General features: G+C 35.6%; 1 protein-coding gene across 1 annotated transcript; it reads right to left on the bottom strand.

Annotated features, from left to right (window-relative positions):
• Positions 1-10,112: 10,112 nt before the first annotated feature.
• LOC131317819 (uncharacterized) lies at positions 10,113-10,614 on the bottom strand. Its single transcript, XM_058347476.1, has one exon. The coding sequence runs from the start codon at positions 10,581-10,583 to the stop codon at positions 10,281-10,283; it is 303 nt and encodes a 100-aa protein (XP_058203459.1). The 5' UTR covers positions 10,584-10,614; the 3' UTR covers positions 10,113-10,280.
• Between the last annotated feature and the right edge of the window lie 1,156 nt (positions 10,615-11,770).

Raw genomic sequence — 11,770 nt, 5'->3', positions numbered from 1 at the left:
TGATCTTTTTTGATTGGCTATATCTTCCTTGCTAGTTTCTGCAGACCCTTAAGTTATTTTCTTTAATTTTTTTTAATGCATTAGTGTTTCTAATGAATAATTCTACAATTTGGGCTTATTTTGTGGCTCTTAAATTTCAATTGAGCCTATTTTGTGGCTCCTAAATTTCAATTGGGCCTATTTTGTGTAAAGAAGTCTAGTGCAATTTTTTGTTGGCTATATATACATACATATATATATATAGGAATCCTAAAAATTTGGGGGCCCTCGTTTTTAATTTTTTTCGGAGGCCCGAAGCGCTCGCTTCCCTCGCCTTGGCTATAAGCCGGCTCTGGCCCTTGCCAAACACCCAAAACTTAAAAATGCAATAATGAAAATGCAAAAAGGAGGTTGCCAAACAAGCACTACGTAGGCGTTGTTAAGGATGAACATCGTGTCGTGTCTTGAGTTCGTGCTAAGGGGTGTTTTGGCAAATGGTTTATTTTTTATTCTTATTCAAAAAAATTGCATTTGTTAGTTTTTTGTTAATTTTTTAGAATTATTGCTTTTCATGCCGAGAGGAATATAAAAAGTAAAAAATTATGATCAAAATTCAAATTTTCTGAATGGAGACAAAAAATTGGCTTATTTTTTTCTTTATTCAAAAAATATATATATTTTAATTGTAATTTTTTACTTTTTAGATTTGTCTCGTCATGAAGAAGCAATAATTCTCAACAAATCTAAAAAAAACTAACAAATGTGATTTTTTTTTGAATAAAGACAAAAAATAAGTCATTTGACTTATTTTGCCAAATGACACTACTCCATTTGTTAACTTAAATGTGTTAAAATCATGTTATGATTTGGTTGGCAATATTAAGACCCTTGGAAAATTCTTTTAATATGTTGTAATTTCCATTCCCCTTTCATATGGATAGGTTTTGTGTACCCTACCAAATCTCTTTTTTCTTTTGTATATGAACTTGTTTTTGTTTATATTTTATATTTTATTCTATTACTCTTACCAAAACAAACGATGTGATGTTAAAATTTTCCAAATCTAACAAGAATTAACAGAAAATACAAAATACAAAAAAAAAAAACACGAAAAAAGTCTCAAAAAAGTAAAATTGGAGGGAACCGGGGGTGTTGTAGTGCACCCCCTGCACTACATGTGTAGTGCGGGCAATCCGGCCGTCCATATCAGCAATGGACGGCTCAGATTTTCATCCGAACAATGGACGGCTAGGATTCGGAGGAACTCGATTAAATTCAAATCATCCGTGCCGAGATGAACGATCGGATCGACCGTACTACACGGTATAGTGTGGCGGATGTACTACAGCCCCTCCCAGGCCGTTACTGTTTCGTACATATGGATGTGCAATTATTATTTTTTATTTCAAGTATTCAATCAGTGAGTGCGCAGTGCTAATTAATGCTAAACAATCATCTCCAGAGACCCCATTAAATCGCATATAGGCCACACAATCATACAGATATATATCTGTATCAATTCTTCTTACTTACTACTCCCATTTGGTAATTTCATTAGTACTACAATAATATGATTAATATCATTATAATGAAAGAAATAAGTTGGCCAAATAACCGTGGAATAAGGGGACTAGTGCCCAATATCTTGTTTAACATTAAAACAAAAGATTCAATTATAATTTGGAAAAGCGTATCGACGGTTATATATTATTGCAGATTGACTTTTCGTAATGAGAGAGTTCTGAAAGCAACAATCATGCGATATGAATTGATTGAATTGCTATTAGATTTTTAAGTAAAACAGGTAACATAATCATATTGAATCGATCGAAGACGTTCCATTACTCCTTTTGGGATTTGATGACCAATACCTTGCTCCTCAACGGTATTTTCATCTTTTACAAAATGAAATTTTTGTGATATATCTTTACTAGCTAGAACTTATGTGGAATGGTGATATAGAGATACATCGATACCAATGCAACCTACTATATATCTAAAATATAATCAAAATTTCTAAAATCAACTAATTAGCTTGTCATTTAAATCGATTAAAAAACCTCGAACACTTTTTCTAGATGTAACGTATTTGCACCAGATTAACTTAGAAGTATTAAGATGTTTTTGATCCGGGCATTAATTAGAAGTTACATTAACCAAATATTACTTAGGTTCACCATATACATATCGATCAACTAACGAGTTTGAGGTTTTTAAAAACGTGTCACACCTCAAACTCCTTTTGTTAGATATAACTCTTTATAAAAATACATTGACTTTGACGTATCAAAATCTTTTTGATCTAGCTATATTAATTAGAGGTTTACAATGTAATGCAATTTAAAGTTATAATGCATTTTGTTGGTATAATGATCTATGGCTACATTGACACTGAGATTCATGATGTACATATTATCACTTTTTGCTAAGCTTCAAGTGTATATGTTTTGTTATTCATTTAATTTCAACACAATTTATTGCTATATTATTGGTTTTTTTTTAGTAACAGCATGTTCTGAACAGCGTACGCACCTCGACTAACTATGAAGCCATAAAGACAGTTAACGACAAACAAATCTTCGAGTGACCCCAAAGTTAAAAATATTTGGCTTCCGTTAAATTCGTACATGCGATTTCATAAAGAACAAACACTTAGTTATTTTCTTACGCTCACTTGGCCAAATCGGATTACTATATTACTATTGTTATGTCCTCTTAAGAACTTAAAGAATCCGTAGATTCTTATGCCAATGCTGTATGGGTACTTTTTATAAAGTTAGGTATTTAAGAAGCAGTTCAAGTAACAAAAGTCAAAAGACGATCTGGCTACTATCAAAAAGTCTACTCCACGAGAAATTTTTGGGTACAAATCGGGTACCACGCGTCGGTATCCAGCAAGTATCAGAGCCAGACGTCCAAAACAAACCCAGGTTCGATCACTCTCTTTCTTCTTTTTCTCTCTCTAAAATTCTGAACATCTAAAACACGTTTCGACAGCTTGGATGCATGCTCATGTACCGCGTGTACTGTATGCAATTTGCACCCGAAAATTTATCCTAAACCACAAATAAATACACAAATACTCACAATGCATAAATACACAAATACTCACAATGCATGTGGGCTCTATTTGGGTGTGTAATCATATGCACCTCTAAAATGTTACTCCGTATGAATGAATTGTAGAAAAATTGTTACGAACCATACTGCTAAAAAGTTACAAATCGTATAAAGGTTACGAGATACATCAAAATGTTATAAATTATAATGAAAATGTTATGAATCGTATTGCTAAAAGATTATAAATTCTAAAATAAAAATTATAAAACACATTAAAATATTATGAATGAATCATAAAATATGTACATATAATATACCTTTTTAAGGGACATTTATTATAGACTTTCTCTTTTTGTTTTCCTCATTAATCCAACTTTCCTCCCGTGTTCCCAACACTCTCACGCCTACTGCTGTGCTAGTACAGTAGTAGTGCCAATTTTCAAAGGCAAAGTACACTTTTTACCCAGGCACTTTTGACATATTGGGCACTTTAGGTTTTATTTGGTAAATTGCTTTTCCCACCCCCCCTGACACCACACCCCTCCCGGTCCCACGCCCTTTTTCCGCTTTTACCCTCCCTCAGCCCTTTTAATTACCTCTCTCCGCCATTTTAATTACCTCTCTCCGCCATTTTAATTGGCCTGGGCTCTGATAGTCCCTAAACGGCAACGTTTGGGTTAAAAAAAATTCTCACCATCAATTTGCAATCCTATGGAGCAGAAACGTAATTATGAGAGCCTTAGAGACAAAATTTGATTATGTCTCTTTAGAATAATATGATCAAAATAAAAAGATCTTCACACCCATTCAAACGCATTAAAAATTGAAGTATTTAATTTTTTAACCATATTTTTTAATATATAAAGGGTAAAAAAAATTAAGTGCTCAAATTTTCACTCCGTTTGAATCGGTGCAAAGATTTTGTTATTCTGATTATATTGACAAGATTTTTGCACCGATTCAAACAGAGTGAAAATTTAAGCACTTAATTTTTTAGACCGTTTATATATATTAAAAAATATGGTTAAAAAATTAAATGCTTCAATTTTTAATGCGTTTGAACGGGTGTGAAGATTTTTTTATTCTAATCATATTATTTTAATTTATTTCTTTATTTAATTACTCATATCTTTTCAAGGTCTTTCAACAAAACATCCTAAGACTTATTTTTTAGTTCTAAGACTCTCTTAGGATGTCCATTGAAAGGCTTTAGAATCAAAAATTTATTACGACCATTTAAGATGAAATGATCAGAAAAATAACAACTTTGCACCGGTTCAAACGGATTGAAAATTGGAACACTTATTTTTGTAACTATATTTTTTAATCTATAAAGGAGAAAAAAAATAGTCGAATAAACATGATCAATTGAAACACTTTTTTTTTCTCTCTCAATTACTTTAAAAAATCTAGAATTAGACTTGAACCTATTGTGTAAGAAAGAAAGAACAAATTTTTTAAATGTATGAAATAATAGTTTGATTAGTAACATGGATTGAAAATTGAAACATTTATTTTTTACACCGTTTATATATTAAAAAATAGTTAAAAAAATAAGTGTATTAAAAAATTTACTACGACCATTTAGGATGAAATATTTGGAAATTGAAACACTTATTTTCGTAACTATATTTTTTAATCTATAAAGGACAAAAAAAGAAAAATAAAACAGTCGTATAAACATGATCAATTGAAACACTTTTTTTTTTCATAATTACTTTATAAAGCCTAGAGTTAGACTTGAACCTATTATTAAAGAGAAAAAAAAATTCAAACTAGAAAGAAAGAAAAAGAAATAAAATGAAAAAAAAAATCAAACTGGAAAAGGAAAAAAAAGAAAGAAAGAAAGAAACTGTAAAGAAAGAAAAGAGAGAGAGAGAGAGAGAGAGAGAGAGAGAGACGGGGGTAATTCCGGAAAAGGGGAGGTGGGGGCAGGGGGGGTGTGTGTCAGGGGAGGGGGGAATAGCAGCTCTCTTTATTTGGTTGAAAATTTAGTTTAATTCAGTTTTGGTAATAGGTGGAGAGAAAAATAGGGTAATAATTGAAGAACAAAATTAAAACAAAACAAAACTAAACTAAGAACCGAACAAAGCCACCGGTAGTGTTTGGTTGTGAGTTTAGTTTAGTTTAGTTTTGGTAATGGGTGAAGAGAGAAATAAAATAATGATTGGAGAGAGATAGAGAGATGAGAAAGTAATAATTGAAAAAATAGGATAATGATTGGAGAAAGAAATATAGTAATGATTAGAAACAAAATTAAAATTAAAACTAAGTTGGAGTCCGAACAAAGCCAATTGCGCTAGGAAAATGATTTTAACACTCCAAAATTCGATGATAGCACTCCAAAATTTGTCTTTTAATGTGCTTGTTAAGGTATTATTTTTACACTAAAAGATAAATTTGGAAATGCCATCATAAAAAATTGGAGTTCTATCATTTGCCTTTACGCTTTCAATTTTACAATTCAAGCCCCTACACTTCCGATCTAGTATCACTGTCCTCGTACCATTAGATCGGTGTTAATTATTGGGGGGAAATATCGGCTCATGGGACTAGTTTTAGATGATTTTTACCATTATGAATGCATTCCGAAATTCGTCTTTTATTATTTCAAAATACAAACAACACATTTTTTAAAACACATAGGAGTGAGAGAGTGGAGTGCAAATATATATATATATATATTTTTCAAAAAATGCTTATATACATTTTCAATGCAAAACCTTGATTAGATAATTGAACCCCTAAGTTTCAAGCCTTAACCACTTGATCGACCGTTTGGCTTAATTGAAATTCTGTTTGGTTTTGAATTTTGAGGGAGATTTTTAAAAGTAATGCGTGGAGGGAGAGAGATAGAGAAGATTTATTGAAAACCGTGTGCAGTAAAAATTTTGAGACACCAAAACGAACAAGCCTGCAAAACTTACAAAACTACAAACCAACGTACTCCATGAGAAGCAAATTGACTTAAAAATCAACCCAATCAAACCGCATAAGTCTCCAATCCATGAGATTGGATGGGAGGATGAAAAAATGCTGGTAATGTGAGAGTCTAGGGAACCAATCATTACTATTACTGGGATGGATATGGATTCCCAGCAGCTTAAGGGGAAAATGCACACTCTGCAGTTGGGCTTTTTTTGGCCGACGACGGATCGAGTTCAATTATCGAAACCATTCATCTTATAGAGCGAGTCAAGAATACAAATCGAACCAAATATGATATTGATCAAACTCGTATCAGTTACCGGTCTGAATAAATTCATCTCAACTTACCTTATAAAAGTGGGTTTCATCCAGTGTTCTCAGTCCATTTCTTCCAGAACAAATAACTTCCAACTCTTTGGAATTCAGTAGACAAGAATTTCGGTATGGTTGACGTCCTCGGCGGGCTCCACAAGGTGAACGATTTCGATCACTAAATTTGATCCGTCGCCGACCCAAAAAAATGCCCAACCGCAGAGTGTGGATTTCTTTGTAAGCTGATCAGAATCCATCTTCTATTGGGATTAGGCGTGCGGGTGTAATATCATAAAAAAATGATGGAGAAGGACCTTGTGGTCCTCAATGTAATGATGGTTTGGAGGGTATCCTTTTTGGTAAGTAGGGGACCATAACATTATAGACCTAGCGCCCTTTTCTCAAAAGCCTTCTTATTAGCATACTAGTATTATTTATATTTAAAAAAAGAAGAAAAGAAACTATGGGTACACCTTTTGGTGTGCACCGAATGTACGCCGGATTGTGTGAGATCCATCTCGGGATTTCGCATAAATGATCAGAGTCATTTAGTTTGTTTAAAATATGTTTTTGACAAACCTCACAAGAAATCAGCTCATTCGGATATCGGTGACAGTTTAATCGATTTCCGTCCCTGAATTCACTTGAACAAAATTGGATTGATTCATCAACCTCTTACTTGTATCCGAATGACTTGATTCTTGTTGCAGGAAACCTTAAAAGGAATGTTTTAAACAAATCGAATGGATTTGATAATTCGTGTGGAATCTTGAAATGAATCCAGTAAAATACGGTGTACATTCAGGTTGCACCAAAACGGAGTATCCCTAGTTGGGCTCTTAAAAAGAAAAAGTTTCACAATTTATTATAAGGGAAAATGATGGCCAACGACGTGTTTTGATAAATAATATCCGCTCAAAACATTTTCAGCATTAATAAATATTCTCGACATGTTCTCGATGTGTATTAATTGTCAAAACGTATCCTGGACCGTCAATTTCACTCAGGAGTAGAAAGTTTGACATTTTAGTGGTTGGGGTAACGGGTGGGTGCTCAGTGGGTCAAATATAAAAACACCATAGATTCTCTCCAGGTTTTACGTTCTTAGAAAAAAACTTGCTGACATGATTCATGATTGTATTTTGCAACTACAACTTGTCCCCCTTTGTTTTTCATCAAACGTTTTCCGCTGAAGTCCTATCCCCCAGCTCGGAGAAATTTTCCCGTGTCGGTGGGTATGTCACACGTGATACCTGCTTAGCATATTCGGATCGTTCAATACGTTTTTTGACGGTACGAATTAAAATTCTCTCTCTTCTCTCACCCCAACACTTTCTTTCTCGGATGTGCCGAGCGAACACCACGTGGTATCCATCCGGCACTGAAAAATTTTCCCTTTCTTTCTCAAGTCACATCTTCTCTCCCTTTCAACTGTAGAGGGGATGCAAAGGAGTGGATGTAAGAATTGTCTTATGAGTGTAACAACTAGTATATGGTATCAACTCAAACTGAATATTCTGTTGTGATTGAGACACCAAGATTTTATTTGCACTTAATATTGATCTTATTCCGAAATAAAAATATGATCCAAAACATTCATTTTGTTCAGCGCGCTAAATTTTTTCTGAGACAAAAAAATAAAACACTAATTGGACATCAGTGTGATGAAAATAAAATACGTACGGTTCATTTTGAAATTTGCTCCCAAAGCAAAATGCGTGTAGTTCACATCAATTTGATGTCCGAAGGATGATTTCTACGCACGTGACAAGTTCCATGAATCGAAAACAAAAACAAAATATTCAAATTAATGCTTTGTTTGGATTGGAATTTGAATTTTTTTTAAAAAAATAGTAGGAGTATACGCACGTGACAAGTTCCATGAACCGAAAACAAAAACAAATTATTCAGATTAATTTTTTAGGGCTTGGGATGGGACATTTATTCTGGGCATAGCAGAGCCGCAAGCCCTGTGACCGGAAATCAACCACGTAGCCGCTATAGACAGGACATTTATTATGTTGTGAATTGAAAAAAATAAATTGGTACCTATGGTTGCATAAATAATAGAACACTTGCTTACAATTAACCAGACCAAAATCAACCAATTAGCCGCTACAGACAGGGCTCGCGCGCATCACTACTAATAAACGAGAGAGCCCATTGAAAAGATGATCTGTATAATTAATTGACCCTATAAAAGTTGATAGCTCCGCGACACCTAAAAGAGTAACTAGGTTATTTTGAGCAACCCAGTTTGGCGTTCATTAATTAAAGGGACAATGACGGCCAATGACTTGTTTTGATAATTAATATCTACCAATGACATTTTTAGCATTAACAAATGTTCTCAGCATGTTCTTGGCGGGTATTAATTATCAAAACACGTCATTGGCCGTTAGGATTTAAAGCATAAAAAGAATACTGGACCGACTTAGGCCTATTTGGGCATCGAGTTAAGCAAGATTATGGGCCTCAGCCCACCTTGACGGAAACCCAAAGCCGAATGAATTTGGATTTTGGGCCTGAATTCCAAAAATAAGAGTAGCCCATGACTGGTAATGGTTTGCATATCTGCGGATTGTAATAGGATCAACGCATTTACCCAAAAAATAAATATAATAGAATCAACGCGTTGGCCAATTATTGGGTCCTCTCGGAGTACCATGTGACGTTGCCACGTGGTAACTGAGTGCAAATAAAAGATCGCCACGGTACAATGTGGCTCCTTATCTCCCAATCCATCCAACAAAAAGTGAATTATAATGTCTCTGCCGCATAATTTGTCGCTACGTAAATTGTTGAGAGTACCACGCAGACAATGCCACATGATGATACTTCGAGAACACCGAGTAATTACTCCAATGCGAGGAGGCCATCGTGTGGTCATAAAGCCTTCAAAAACTACTTGATAATTAACCGATTTTCACAAAAATAAAGCCCATCCAAAGCATACTGACACTCCGTTCTAATCCCATTTCTAAAATAGATAGACGGATAACCAGAAAATCGAAAGTGAAACCTTTCATCGTTTGCCACTACTATGTTTACGTCCTTCATGCCAAACTATTCCAAACAGCTACAAGGACGAATATATTGCAATAAGTACGAGAACAACCCCAAAATGCATAAACTAAGATGGACCTAGGACGCTCCCCCGGTCCCTATAAAAATCGATAGCTTTGTCATTGTGTGCTTGCCAGTCCACTGTTTCATCCATCAGACCCGCACTCAAATGTGGCCCTGTCGTCCATCCCACAACGGTTGAGGAGAAGCAAATTAATGAGCACAAATACATGCTGTGAGAAAGGGTCATGGAGCACCATGTCGCACTCACTCAAATGTGGCCCTGTCCATGGAAAAGGGTCATGGAGCACCATGTCGCACTCTCTCAAATGTGGCCCTGTCCAACCGTTGTGGAGAAGCAAATTAATGAGCACAAATACATGCCGTGAGAAAGGATCATGGAGCACCATATCGCACTACTCCTACACCGCTACGCTCTTGCTGCGCTCTTGTAAAACGTATAAGTCTAAAACTTATTTCGGTATTTTTTATTTCGTAACTTTTTATTTAGCTTTTTTGTCGTAATTGTTTGAGTTAATCGTTTGTTTCGACGAGATTGGGTCTAAAAAATACAAAAATCACCAAAGACAAAAAAGTATAAAACAACCATCTTATTTGCCTAATGTGCCTTATTTGAATGTTTTCAGTTCACGTTTTTATACTTTTCCAATTCGTCTCATCGATACTGAAGATTAGTTCAAAAAATATCACTCCAATCTAACAAAAATTCAGAAAAAAATTGAACAAAACACACAAAACGGAATACGTTTACAAGAATGGAACGTTACTAATTTTTTCTACTAAAACCATCAATGATTTCTCTAACTTATTCATTTCTAAACGAAAAAACCGAAACAAATTACACTGACCAAAACCCCCAACTCAAAAGCGTCAATTATTGGAAAAATACAGATGGAAACCAAAACACATGCACCCTACCCTCGGGGGTGAGTATCCTCCGGCCTGGCCGTATTCGTGGCGACTTTCGCGACATCGCGTGCGCTGGCCTCGGGCTTCTTATGCGCGTACAAGACCGCGTAACCGATGGCGACGACGACGACGAAGCCGCCGACAGCCATGGCGGCGTTGCTGAAGGGTAACCTGCGCCGCTGGTGCAGCACCCCTCCTGCGTTGTGGCCCGGTGGCCGCCTCGAGTCCTCCACTCCTGCTTTCTTCACTTCCTCTGGACTCATCTTGTGTGTGTCTGCATTCTTCCTCCACTCTTCCTCTCCGGCCATTTCCCCTCTCTCTCTCTCTCTCTAGAATAGGAGAAATGGAAGTTGCTGTTTGGTGGGCAAAGAGCGAGGATGGGTTTTGCCACGTTTGGGTAATGAATAATGATACACGTGTAGGTTGCATGCAATATTTGATACGTGGCTGTTGAATGTGTTGTATGGTGACAAGTGTTTTTTTTTTTTTGTTTGTTTTGGATTGGCAAATTATTTTTAAGGTGACAAGTGGTTTTTTTTTTGCTCTTTTTGAAAACAAAACGTAGCTTTTTTTTGTTTGTCAACACAAACTGTAGTTTGGTAGTAAGTAGTAGAACCACCATGCCAATCCCTTCGAGATTTCGGAAAACTCACGTGTTATCGGTTGGTTTCTCCAACAATTATGATGAGGTAGATTTCGATACTACGATTGGGAGCAATGCTGTGAACACATGAGGTAGACACTTCGAGATATACGCATCTTAAGATACATGTCTGAACTTGTGTACGACAACGACGTCCCATTCATTTTGACATACTCCAATTGGAGCCAAGAGAACGGGTGGCAAATGCAGGATTGAAAGCATAAAAAAAATTTACACAATTTAACAGTCGAAAAATCTTTTGGTACAGACACATGGGTTTTCGGGATCGAGGAGATAGGGTTCTTGGATTCCTTTCGGTGGTCCGTCTGCAAATCTCAATCCACTTAATTCATTAAGCAACGGAATTTATCGATCGCAGATTGGAATGAACACATTTGACAGAGGGCGTCAACTGAGAATATTTCTCCGAAGAAGTATGGGCGGACAATGTGGTCTTTCTCTTGAATTCCAACGTGAAATCTATATAACATGGAGCAGCGTTTTTTGAATTCTCTATACTTTGGACCATCGGATTTGTACATATTTATTCTATAGCTGAAATTTACGGGTATAAGACTAGAAATATACTTGAAAATAATGAATATTTGAAAGAAGGATGAATGAACAACTAAAATTAATGTCTCATAATTTTGGTCGTTACAAATTGCACTTAGCCGCTTTGAATTACTTGGACGAATCGAATGGCTCTTGGCCACATCGAATTGCACTTGGCCGCCACTAATTACTTTATGGTCTCACAATTCTTCGCGGCCAAGTTCAATTCCTCGTAACCAAGATCAATTCTATGCGGCCAAGAATAATTCGACGCGGCCAAGTGCAATTTGACGAGGC

The sequence above is a fragment of the Rhododendron vialii genome, chromosome 2a, assembly GCF_030253575.1.
Source record: "Rhododendron vialii isolate Sample 1 chromosome 2a, ASM3025357v1".
Classification (NCBI taxonomy): domain Eukaryota; kingdom Viridiplantae; phylum Streptophyta; class Magnoliopsida; order Ericales; family Ericaceae; genus Rhododendron; species Rhododendron vialii.
Note: the sequence above shows the minus strand (reverse complement) of the source record. Positions and strands in the feature narration are given on the sequence as shown.

Excerpts from the sequence above, each read along its gene's own strand:
- LOC131317819 (XM_058347476.1), bottom strand. The coding sequence starts at position 10,583 with ATGGCCGGAGAGGAAGAGTGGAGGAAGAATGCAGACACACACAAGATG.